Below are 11992 nucleotides of genomic sequence, written 5' to 3'. Positions count from 1 at the left end.
TTTCAGTCCGCAGGCCAATGCTCTACCACTGAGCCAAACCGGCTTCGGCTCGGCTTTTAATTTTAATGATATGATTTAAATGTTTGTCTTTCATGGCTTAACGCTTTTAACAGAAAAAAAAAAAAAAAAAAAAAAACGACGACACGATATTACCGTTCTTTTTGCAAGATAACTACAGGATTCAGAAACAGCATTATTTCCAAGGGATGGTTTAAACTGGACCTCCTCATCGGCCCCGCCAGGCTCCAGCCAGGCCCCGCCCGCCCTCTTAGCCCCGCCCCGGCCCCGCCCCTGGGCGGTTCGGTTAATCCCAGTTCTCGCGAGAACACAGCCCGGAAGTTTTCCGCCCGGAGCGGTAGCGCAGGAACCCACGTGGGCTGGGCTCGCGGGGTCCGCAGCCGGCGTCCGCGCCGGTCCGAGCGGGGTCGGGGCGCCATGGGGAAGCTGCGCCGGCGGTACAACGTCAAGGGGCGCCAGCAGGCGGCCCCCGGGCCCTCGAAGGGCCCCCCGGAGCCGCCGCCCGTGCTGCTGGAACTGGAGGGTAAGGCGCCGGGGGCTGGGTTTGGGGGGCAGGGCTCGGGCCTGGGGGTCAGGGCAGACAGATGGGAGCCGAAGGGCACTCCACCTGGGGGGTGAGGTGCAGGGAGGGGTCAAGGAGCTCCCCTCTAAGATGATCCAAAGAAGGGGCCCAGTGACAGTCTAAGTTTTTATGTGTTTTATTGACTTCAGAGAGGAAGGGAGAGGGAGAGAGAGATGGAAACATCAATGATGAGAATCATGGATCGGCTGCCCCCTGCACGCCCGGCCCCACCCCCCCCTGGGGTTCGAGCCTGCCACCCGGGCCGGGGCCCTGACCGGGAGTCGAACTGGTGACCTCCTGGCTCATTGGTCCACGCTCAACCCCTGAGCCCCACCGGCTGGGTGACAGTCTGACTTAAGTGGATTTGGGACAACACCTGGGTGGCTCTCCCCTAATGTCGCAGCGTAGGGGAACGTGGGCAAGAAAGTCAGTTCATTTCCGTTATATAGGCGCCTTGCCCCTGATCTGTATTCTGAGCCCAGACCCTGCGGCTCAGCTCCAGGCTGCTTGGCATTCCTTTTAGTAGAAGCGCCTACTAAGTGCCAGGACGCTGAAGAGGAGACAGAGAGAGAGAGAGAGAGAGAGAGAGAGAGAGAGAGAGAGAGAGGCTTAAGAAAAATAAAAAAAATCCCTGCCTTGGTGAGGTTAGCGGCTCCTGGGAGGAGACAGCAAAGACAAACAGGTAAAACATACAGAACGGGGGTGGACAGAGTCCTAAGGAGACAGAGCAGAGAGGTGATGGATAAGGTGGATGGGAAGGCTTGCTGAGAGAGAGAGAGCATTGAGTCAAGACCTGAAGATGGCCAGAATGGGTGAGTGGAGTGAAATTTAAAAATGGGAGCAGCCCTGGCTCAGTGGATAGAGCGTCGGTCTCTGGACTGAAGGGTCCCAGGTTTGATTCCGGTCAAGGGCATGTACATTGGTTGTGGGCGCATCCCCGGTGGGGGCTGTGCAGGAGGCAGCTGGTTGATGTTTCTCTCCCATGGATGTTTCTAGCTCTCTATCCCTCTCCCTTCCTCTGTAAAAAAATCAATAAAATATATTTTTTAAAAATTAAAAAAAAAATGGGGGCAGGGCCCCAGCCGGTGTGGGTCAGTGGTTGAGCATTGACCTATGAACCAGGAGGCCATAGTTTGATTCTCCGCTAGGACACATGTCTGGGTTGAGGGCTTGGACCCAGTGGGGGGCATGCAGGAGGCAGCTGATCAATGATTCTCTCTCATCATTGATGTTTCTCTCTTTTTCTCTTTCCTCTCAGAAATCAGTTAAAGATAGATTTAAAAAAAATAAAGCTTGGTGCCTCATAATATCAAAGAACAGCTTTGACCTCACAGACCCACTGGGAGCAGGCCCAGGCCCCAGGCCCCAGGGACACACTGCCCCCCACCCGTTTCCTCGCCCCCCACCCCACCCTGGGGTGGAGGCACCCTGGCCCTCAGCAGAGCAGGACCCGGGGCAGGTTCTGGGCGGATGAGTTGAGGGGACACAGGACCGCTGGGCCCGCACCCCGGTCCCGAGTGAGCGTTCGGGGGCTCACAGGCGGGGCTGGGGGTCCCCAGAGGAAACCAGCGTTAATGGGGAGCCCGGGTGCTGCCAGCAGCTGAACTGGTCCTGGGGCCGAGGATCACACAGACGCGTCGTTTCAGACCGGGACACACTGAAAGGCGTCGATGCCAGCAACGCCCTGGTGCTGCCCGCGAGGAGGAAGAGGAGGACGAAGGCCCCGCCGCCGCCCAAGGCGAAGCGGCCGCTGACCAAGAAGGAGCGGAAGGCGCTGCAGAGGGTCGTGGAGCAGAAGGAGAAGAAGAGCCAGGTGTGCCCGCGCCCGCCCGAGGGGTCTGAGCCCGGCCCTCCAGCCTGGAGAGAGACGGGGGCTGGGGGTCTCAGCCCCGGTCTCAGCCGGGTCTGGGGAGAGCCATGGGGAGGGTCACCTCCCTGGGCAGAGGCTATGACACCCCCGTGGCTGGCGGGCCCGTGGCTGGCGGGCCCGTGGCGGGCGGCCCCGTGGCGGGCGGCCCCGTGGCTGACACGCGTGTCCGCCCGCAGCGCGCCCAGATGCTGCAGAAGCTGAGCGAGGTGCAGGTGCCGGAGGAGGAGCTGCGGCTCTACTTCACCACGTCCGGGCTGGGCACCGGGGACCGCCTGTACCGCGCCCGGGGGTGAGTCGCCGGCCTGCGGCAGCCCGCCCGCCCGTCTGCCCGGGTGGCGGGTTGCCGGGCGGCTGACCCCTGGCTCTCCCGCAGGAAGGCGGCCGAGGCCGCGGCCCCGGGCCCGGAGAGGGTCAGCAGCCTCAGCGGCGCCCACCGCAAGCGCCGGCTGCGCGAGTCCGAGTCTGAGTCCTCGGTGGAGCCGGAGCCGGAGCCGGAGCCGGAGCCGGACGAGGACCTGGACGCCGAGCCGGTGGAGGCGGGTCCCGGGATGGCGGCCCCGCCTCTGCCGCCTGCCCCTCCGGGGGCCGTGGAGGAGGGCTCGGAGCCCAGCGGCCCCCTGGCTCCCCCGGCCGCGGCCGCCGCCCTGCCCCGGCCCCCCGCCAAGCCCGCCGTCTTCGTCCCCGTGCACCGCTCCCCGGAGATGCAGGTTCGTGCCGGTGCCCGGTGAGGCCGCGGTGAGGCTCCCGGTGTTAACGGCGCCGGGGACGGCAGGCTGCCCGCTCCCTCCGGTGACGGCCGCCCTCCATCCGGGGCTGCCCTCGCAGTGTCTGTGGGAGCAGAGGCCCCGTCCCCCTGCCCCGCGGCCCCCGCTGACCTCTCCCCCCGCAGGAGGAGCGCCTGCGGCTCCCGATCCTGTCCGAGGAGCAGGCCATCATGGAGGCGGTGGCCGAGCACCCCATCGTCATCGTGTGCGGGGAGACGGGCAGCGGGAAGACCACGCAGGTGCCGCAGTTCCTCTACGAGGCCGGGTTCGCCAGGTGGGCGGGGCGTGGAGTCTGCGGAGCTCGGCCCCCGCCGGCCCCCGCCGGCCCCCGTGTGGCTCTCTGGGCCTCCGTCTCCCTGGCTGTGAGGAGGGGCTGCCGGCACGCCCTGACTCCGGTGAGCACTGAGGTCGCCCCGCTCTGTCCTCCTCCCCCAGCGATGGCGGCGTCATCGGCGTCACGGAGCCCCGCCGTGTGGCCGCCGTGGCCATGTCCCAGCGCGTGGCCAAGGAGATGAACCTGTCGTCACGGTGAGGGCGCCTCCGGGGGGCGGCGGGGGGAGGGGGGGCGGTCCCCTGGCCTGGCCCAGGGTCAGCCGTGCGGGCGGCTCTGAGCCCTCGTCCAGCCCGAGGGCAGGGCGCTGGGCGGGGCGTCCCTTCGGGGCCCCAGCCCGCGGGACCTCAGGGGCCCTCCTGCTCGCCCCGCAGCGTCGTCTCCTACCAGATCCGCTACGAAGGGAACGCGACGGAGGAGACCAAGATCAAGTTCATGACGGACGGCGTGCTGCTCAGGGAGATCCAGAAGGTCGGCCGCTCCTCCGGCCCCCAAAGGGGGGGGGACGGGGGGCAGGGGGCGGGGCGAGGTTCGGGCCGCCTCACGCCGCCCCCCCCCCCCCCCCCCCCCCCCCCCCCCAGGACTTCCTGCTGCGCAGGTACAAGGTGCTGGTCCTGGACGAGGCCCACGAGCGCAGCGTGCACACGGACATCCTCGTCGGCCTCCTGTCCCGCATCGTCGCGCTCCGCGCCAAGGTGGGCGGGGCGTGGGGCCCCTCGTCCCCGGCTGGGCTGTTACCAAACCCCCAAATCCCCATACACCCCCACCCCCCGCTGCCCCGTGGAGCCCCTGCTCCCCGGGCCGGGCCCCCCGCAATGGGGCTGGGCTCCATACACCCCCCCCCCCCGCCCTGCTGCCCCGTGGAGCCCGGGCCGGGCCCCCCGCGATGGGGCTGGGCTCCATACACCCCCACACCCCCCCCTGCTGCCCCGTGGAGCCTGGGCCGGGCCCCCCGCGATGGGGCTGGGCTCCATACACCCCCACACCCGCCCCTGCTGCCCCGTGGAGCCTGGGCCAGGCCCCCCGCGATGGGGCTGGGCTCCATACACCCACACACCCGCCCCTGCTGCCCCGTGGAGCCCCTGCTCCCCGGGCCGGGCCCCCCGCGATGGGGCTGGGCTCCATACACCCCCACGCCCCTGCTGCCCCGTGGAGCCCGGCCCGGCCTCGGCAGCTGAGGGCCCCCTGTCACGACGGGGCTATTGGCCCTCGGCTCCCCTTTGCTGGGTCTTGGCCGCCTGGCCGGGGCTGAGGCTGGGGCCGCGGTCTCACCCAGCTGCCGCCCGCAGAGGCTGCTGCCGCTGAAGCTGCTCATCATGTCTGCCACGCTGCGGGCGGAGGACTTCACGCAGAACCGGCGGCTCTTCCCCACGCCGCCCCCCGTCGTCAGGGTGCGCCGGCCGGTCCCCGGGGCGGGGACGGGGACGGGGACGGGGGGCTGTCCTCGGCAGCGGGGGTTCCGCACGGAGACCGGGAGGGGGCGCGGAGGGCGGGAGCCGGGCTGAGCGTGGTGGCCGCCAGGTGGAGGCCCGGCAGTTCCCGGTGACCGTGCACTTCAACAAGCGGACGCTGGAGGACTACAGCGGCGAGTGCTTCCGGAAGGTGTGCAAGATCCACCGCGCGCTGCCCGCGGGCGGCATCCTGGTGTTCCTGACGGGGCAGGCCGAGGTGCACGCCCTGTGCCGCCGGCTGCGGAGGGCCTTCCCGCACGCCCGGCGCCGGCCGCCAGGTAAGCGGCCGCTCCCTCACCGCCCTCCGCCCCGGGCGCCCCCTCACCGCCCTCCGCCCCCGGACGCCCCCTCACCGCCCCCCGGACGCCCCTCACCGCCCTCCGCCCCCGGCCGCTCCCTCACCGCCCTCCGCCCCGGGCGCCCCTCACCTCCGCCTCCGCCCCCGGGCGCCCCCGGACACCCCCTCACCACCCCCCGCCCCCGGGCACCCCCTCACCGCCCTCCGCCCCCGGACACCCCCTCACCGCCCCCCGCCCCCGGACGCCCCTGGACACCCCCTCACCAACCCCCGGACGCCCCCTCACCGCCCCCCGCCCCCGGACGCCCCTGGACACCCCCTCACCAACCCCCGGACGCCCCCTCACCGCCCTCCGCCCCCGGACGCCCCCTCACCACCCCCTCTTCCAGATGATGGCCCCGCGGACACGCCGGAGGAGACGAGGCGGTTTAAGAAGTCGCGGGCGCGGGCGCAGAAGGCCCAGGCGGCGGTAGGTGGAGGCCTGTGGCTCTGACGTGCCCGGGGCCTGGTGCCGCCACTTGTCCCCTGAGCGCCTGGGCAGTAGGGTCCTTACTGAGTCACACTCACCGCCTGCTGCACGCGTGACACGCCAGGCAGGGCCTCTGCTTCCGTGTGCCAGCCAGCGGTCCCGAGCCTCCCAGGTGCTAGGAGAGGAAATGGGCCCAGGAGGGTGGCCGGCTGGGCCTTGTGCTCACAGCACACGGCACACGCCTGCTCACGGCACAGCACCTGCATGCGGGGGTCCTGAGGCCTCGTTTCCCGCAGGCGTTGCCGCAGATCAGCCTGGACAGCTACTCGGTGCTGCCGGCGGGCGAAGGGGACGAGGACAGGGAGGCGGAGATGGATGAGGAGGAGGCGGCGCTGGGCTCCGACCTGGACCTGGATCTGGGGGACGAGGGGGCAGATGGAGGTACGGCCCCCCTTCCCTCGGGGGCTCGGCTTCCCGCTCCTGACGAGCACGGGGCCCCAAGCCCTGAGCTCCCGACGGCCCGGCCTCCGGGCCCACTGGGAGGCGTGTGCCCTCCAGAGCGCGCCCGCTGGGCTCTGCCCGGGCACGGCCCCTCCAGGCCTCCGGGGAGCAGGTCCTCGTGTGCGGGTGGCCCCCCATCTGGGTCGGGCAGGGGCCGGGAGCCTCTCAGAGCCTCCATCCACCGGGCCTGGCCTCCCTGCCCGCGTGCTGGTCCGGAGGGCGGGCCCGCCCCGCAGGGCGGCTGCCGCGGGCCCAGGGCAGAGCAGGCCGGGCGCGGGGCGGGAGGCGGGCTCCGGCCGGGCTGGGTGCCAGGGCGTCTGCCTCGGCAGGGGAGGAGCCGCCGGACGCCTCGCTGCCCCTGCACGTGCTCCCGCTGTACTCGCTGCTGTCCCCCGAGAAGCAGGCGCAGGTGAGCGGGCCGGGCGGGCCGCTCCCCCGATGGCGCAGGGCCTCCTGGGGGCCAGGGCGGCGTGCACCCCGTCTCCTGCTGCACAGCCGGGGCCCCGCCCGAGGGAGACCTCGCCGGCCCTGCCCCCCAGAGCCCCTTCCTGATCCGGGTTTGTCTGCCGCCCAGGTCTTCCAGCCGCCCCCCGAGGGCGCCCGGCTGTGCGTGGTGGCCACCAACGTGGCCGAGACGTCGCTCACCATCCCGGGCGTCAAGTACGTGGTGGACTGCGGGCGGGTCAAGAGGCGCCACTACGACCGTGTCACCGGCGTGTCCTCCTTCCGCGTGTCCTGGGTGTCCCAGGCCGCCGCCGACCAGCGTGCCGGCCGGGCCGGGCGGACGGAGCCCGGGCACTGCTACAGGTGCGGCCGCGCCCCCACCCGGGGCGGGAGGAGGGCCCACGGCCCGGTCCCGCCCTCTGCTCTGTGACCCTCCACCCACCCCGTCCCCGAGGACCCCTGAGCGAGCGGGGCGGGGGCAGGGGCCGGCGGGAGTTGAGTTCCGGGGGTTCGGGGGTCCCCCCGTCCGTCCTCTCGGTCTGAGCGGGGGCTGTCCCCAGGCTGTACTCCTCGGCGGTGTTCAGCGACCTGGAGCCGTTCCCACCGCCGGAGATGGCGCGGCGGCCGGTGGAGGACCTGGTGCTGCAGATGAAGGCGCTGGGCATCGAGCGGGTCGTCAACTTCCCCTTCCCCACGCCGCCCCCCGCCGAGGCCCTGCTGGCCGCCGAGGAGCTGCTGGTGGCGCTGGGGGCCCTGCAGGCGCCCCCCAAGGCGGAGAGGTACGGGGGGCCCACCCCTCGGTGCTCAGCCCCCCCCCCCGCCCCCGCCCGCCCCCGAGCTGACCCCCGCCCGCGTCCCAGGATGCAGCAGCTGCAGAGGGCCCGGCTGAGCTGCCCCATCACCGCGCTGGGCCGCACCATGGCCACCTTCCCCGTGGCACCCCGCTACGCCAAGATGCTGGCGCTGAGCCGGCCGGACGGCTGCCTGCCCTACGCCATCACCATCGTGGCCGCCATGACCGTGCGGGAGCTGTTCGAGGAGCTGGACAGGTGGGCGGCCGGGCGAGGGTCTCGCCGGGGCTGCCCGGGAACCGAACCCGCGACCTTTCGGTGCCCAGACCAGCCCGGCGAGCCTGGGCCGGGACGGGCGGGGTTGTCTCCACACTGACCTCGGACCTGCAGCGCTGGGCGGGAACAGGCCGTTGTTTATCGCTGCCAGGGGTGGATTGGGGTCGTCTGGGGCCAGGGCGGTACCGGGCTGTGCTGTGTCCGCAGGCCGGCCGCCAGCGACGAGGAGCTGGCCGCGCTGAGGGCCAAGCGGGCCCGCGTGGCGCAGGCGAAGAGAGCCTGGGCCGGGCGCGGGGCCGCCCTGCAGCTCGGGGACCTCATGGTGCTGCTGGGTGAGTGCCCGCGTGGGGGGAGCGGAGGGGGCAGGCGGGGGACAGCTGTGAGCGCCCTCTTCCCCAGGCGCCGTGGGGGCCTGCGAGTACGCGGGCTGCTCGCCCCAGTTCTGCGAGGCCCACGGGCTGCGGTACAAGGCCATGCTGGAGATCCGGCGTCTGCGGGGCCAGCTGACCACCGCAGGTACTCCCCGCCCCCGGCCCCCGGCCCCCTCTCCCCGGGACCCGCAGACTCGGCGTTTGCACTTCACCTGCTGGCTGACGTAGGTCATAGCCCCAGAGCCGGTCTGGGGCGCCTCTGGGCCTCTGAGGTCCCGGCCCTCAGCGCGCAGGGCCTCCCTGTGGTCCTGCCTCTGGCCTGGACCATGCTCGGCGCCCCCTTGTGAGCAAGCAGGCAGTTGGCTGGATCCCACTGCTTTCAGGCGGGAGCAGCATTCCGGAAAGCTCCGTGCAGCCCCTGCCGTCCGGGGCAGTGTCCGCGGGGCCGGCGGTGGGTGGGCGGCCGGCCGGGGTGCCGAGGGGCGACGCCACCCCAGGCCCACGTCCTCCCCGCCCCCAGTGAACGCCGTGTGCCCCGAGGCCCGGCTCTTCGTGGACCCCAAGATGCCGCCGCCGTCCGAGCACCAGGTGACCTGCCTGCGGCAGATCGTGGCGGCCGGCCTGGGCGACCACCTGGCCCGCAGGGTGCAGAGCGAGGACCTGCTGGACGACACATGGAGGAACGCCTACAAGGTGGGGCCCGCGGGGGGGGGGGGGACCCCAACCTCCCCAGCCCCTCCCCCAGCCCCAGGCTCACTGCCCCTCCCCCAGCCCCTCCCCCAGCCCCCTGGCTCACCGCCCCTCCCCAGCCCCCTGGCTCACCGCCCCTCCCCAGCCCCTCCCCCAGCCCCCTGGCTCACCGCCCCTCCCCAGCCCCCTGGCTCACCGCCCCCCCCCAGCCCCCTCGCTCACCGCCCCTCCCGGCAGACGCCGCTGCTGGACCAGCCGGTCTTCATCCACCCCAGCTCCGTGCTCTTCCGGGAGCTGCCGGACTTCGTGGTCTACCAGGAGGTGGTGGAGACCACCAAGATGTACATGAAAGGTGCGGGCTGCAGGGTCCCGGGTTCGATCCCCTGCCAGGGCTCAGGCCTGGGTTGCAGGCTTGGTCCCCAGTTGGGAGCGAGCAGGGGGCCGCCGACCCGGGATTCTCTCTCGTCGTGGGTGTTTCTCTCTCTCCATCTCCCTTCCTCTCCTGAAGTGAATAAAACACGTTAAAAAAAGGAAAGGAAGGGGGCAGAGCGGTGGCTGGCCCGCCTCGCCCCTGAGCTGACCCGCCCCGCCCCCCCCCCCCCCAGGCGTCTCGGCCGTGGAGATTCGGTGGATCCCGGCGCTGCTGCCCTCCTACTGCCAGTTCGGCCCTCCGCGGGAGCAGCCGCCGCCCGCCTACTGCCCCGAGAGGGGGCGGGTGCTCTGCCACCGGGACAGCGTGTTCTGTGAGTGACGGCCAGGCGCACACCCTGGGGGGGGCGGGGGGCGCCCCGGCTGCCTGTCCCTGTGGGCGGGCCGGGCTGGGAGGGACTAGCAGGCCCTGGCTCACCGGCCCCCTCCCCTCAGACCGCGTGGGCTGGCCGCTGCCCGCGGTGCAGGTGGACTTCCCCGAGGGCCTGGACCGCTACAAGCACTTCGCCCGCTTCCTGCTGGAGGGGCAGGTAGGCGCCCTCCTGTGCCGCGGGCGGGCGGGCGGGCGCAGCCGGGACCCCACTGACCCTCGCTCTCCCCAGGTCTGCCCCCGGCTGGCTGCCTACCAGGCCTGCCTGCTGTCCAGTCCCAGCACGATGCTGAAGACATGGGCCAGGTACGCCCTTGCTTGGTGGGGCGGAGCGGGGGTGAGGTATGGGCCCTCCTGGACGGGGCCCATCTGTGGCCGCGAGACGCCCACGCCCCACGCCCCACGTCCCGCCCGCAGGCTGCAGCCGAGGACAGAGAGTCTCCTTAAAGCCCTGGTGGCCGAGAAAGCCGACAACCGAGACGCCCTGCTGGCTGCTTGGAGGAAAAGCCCCCGATGTGAGCGGCAGGGCGCGCGCGGACCGAGGGGCTGGGAGGGGGCGGGCCTGGATCCTCTGGTCCCACCCTCCCCTCTGACCCCTTCTCTTCCCCCTCCCCCCTGCGCCCCGCAGACCTGCTGGCTGAGTACTGCGAGTGGCTCCCGCAGGCCATGCACGCCGACGTGGAGAAGGCCTGGCCCCCGACCGCTGACCGCTGACCGCTGGCTGGCCGCAGGACCGAGGCCTGGGCTGGAGACCAGGGGGGCGCGCAGCCCCCGTCAGACACGGTCCCTCTGGCCTGGGAGCCCTCAGGCGTCTGGGCCGATCGGGAGGCGGCCTGCAGCAGCCCGCAAGCTGTCCCAGGGCGACTGTGCTGTCTACTATGGGGTGGGCGACGGGTCATCTCACACGCTGACCGACCCCTTCTTAAAGGGCCACATCAGCGCCTGTGGGGCCACCGGGCTGCTGAGAACGGGGCGGCTGCAGGTCCGTCCCCCTCGGGGTGTCTGGCGGGGCGGGGCTCCCAGGCTCGCCTGCAGAGGGCCACCAGGAGGGGCGCCCCCGAAGCCAGCCCCAGCAGTGCCTTCTGTGATCAGTCTTGGCGTGGCCCAGCCGGCCTGGCTCCTGGTTGAGCATCGAGCTATAAACCTGCAGGTCACGGTTCAAATCCCGGTCAAAGCACATGGCACAGGCCGGTTGCAGGCTCCATCCCCAATAGGGGGTGTGCAGGAGGCAGCTGATGGATGCTTCCTTCTTATCATTGATGTCTCTCTCCCCCCTTCATCTCTGAAATCAATAAAAATATATATATTTTTTAACGTTGGCGTGGCAGTCCAATAGTCCTGGTGCATCTCTGAATGGGTGGTCTGGGGGTGCCCCTCCCCACACACCTGCCACTCACCTGTGTGTCAGGGAGGTCACCTGGGGTGCCAGGCTCCGCCCACCTTTACCTGGTGCTTTTCCTAAACCCGTTGGTGCGGATCCTGCAGTATACAGGCCAGGGTCCCGGAGTGCATGGACATGAGGCAGACCACACAGCAGGACATGTTCACTATCCTGTTCACTGCCTGGCCGCTGGCCCCAGAGCGCCCCCAACTGGGTCTCCCTGGCCTCCCCCACACAGCCCCGCCGTCTGCAAGCCCTGACCCTGCCCCCCCAGAATCTGTGCGGGGTCCCTCACTCCCCACGGCCACCCCCAGCCTGGCTGGTGGTGTCCAGCCTGTGGGCCCATCGCTGGTTCCCCGCGCGGCCGCCAGGGGGAGCTTCACGCCCAGACTCGCTCCTGACCCCTCCGGCGTCTGGGAGACCGAAGCCCCTGCTCCCTGATGCTGTGAGCCCCGCGCGTGGGCTCTGTCCCCGCAGCCCGGAGCGCCCCCCTCCGCCTCAGGGGGTGCAGCGCCGCTTCCTCCGCTTCTGCAGACGGGCGTGCGCCCCAAGGATCTCTAGCAGCCCCCCCACACCACCTTCCCCCGTCAGCCCCGCCCACCCTCGGGCTCCCGAAAACGCAGCAGCGCTTGCTTGTTGTCAGCCTCCGGCCTCCGGCCTCCAGGCCAGGAGCTGAGGAAATGCCGGTTATGGCGATCGGAGGCCACCTGGGCGCTGCGTGCGCACACAGTAGGTGCTCAGTGCGTGCACGCCGCCTGGCATCGGGCACCGAGTGGATGGCCGGCTGCAAAACCCTCCCTGGAAGCACCCAGTGCTTTCCTGCTGCCCGGCGCCAACACCGGGAGCGTCTGTCTAAAAGCGCAGCTTCCTCCCTCCGCCTCCCTAGGCCCCAGGGAGCTGCCTTCTCAGGTCTGCTGATGGCGGAGCCTGGGTCCCCTTCTCTGCTCACCGCCGATTTACACCGTTAAAAGGCGAA

At 70.6% G+C, this 11992-nt stretch overlaps 1 protein-coding gene across 2 annotated transcripts; it reads left to right on the top strand.

Moving 5' to 3' along the window:
• Positions 1–325: 325 nt before the first annotated feature.
• Positions 326–10942, top strand: DHX37 (DEAH-box helicase 37). 2 transcript variants are annotated; one of them, XM_045576122.1, is made up of 25 exons: positions 326–541; positions 2227–2393; positions 2627–2739; positions 2824–3157; positions 3340–3488; positions 3650–3742; positions 3920–4016; positions 4127–4240; positions 4835–4936; positions 5067–5274; positions 5684–5763; positions 6060–6204; positions 6594–6673; positions 6839–7071; positions 7269–7487; positions 7569–7757; positions 7983–8107; positions 8175–8291; positions 8667–8839; positions 9074–9188; positions 9442–9579; positions 9701–9795; positions 9868–9941; positions 10053–10150; positions 10264–10942. In XM_045576122.1, the coding sequence occupies exons 1-25, from the start codon at positions 436–438 to the stop codon at positions 10347–10349; spliced, it is 3450 nt and encodes a 1149-aa protein (XP_045432078.1). In that variant the 5' UTR covers positions 326–435; the 3' UTR covers positions 10350–10942. The 2 variants fall into 2 exon arrangements, with proteins under 2 accessions (XP_045432078.1, XP_045432080.1); XM_045576124.1 differs by having other exon boundaries at positions 5067–5275; positions 5682–5763; positions 6597–6673.
• The last annotated feature ends 1050 nt before the right edge of the window (positions 10943–11992 follow it).

The sequence above is a fragment of the Pipistrellus kuhlii genome, unplaced genomic scaffold, assembly GCF_014108245.1.
Source record: "Pipistrellus kuhlii isolate mPipKuh1 unplaced genomic scaffold, mPipKuh1.p scaffold_m20_p_74, whole genome shotgun sequence".
Taxonomy (NCBI): Eukaryota; Metazoa; Chordata; class Mammalia; order Chiroptera; family Vespertilionidae; genus Pipistrellus; species Pipistrellus kuhlii.
Note: the sequence above shows the minus strand (reverse complement) of the source record. Positions and strands in the feature narration are given on the sequence as shown.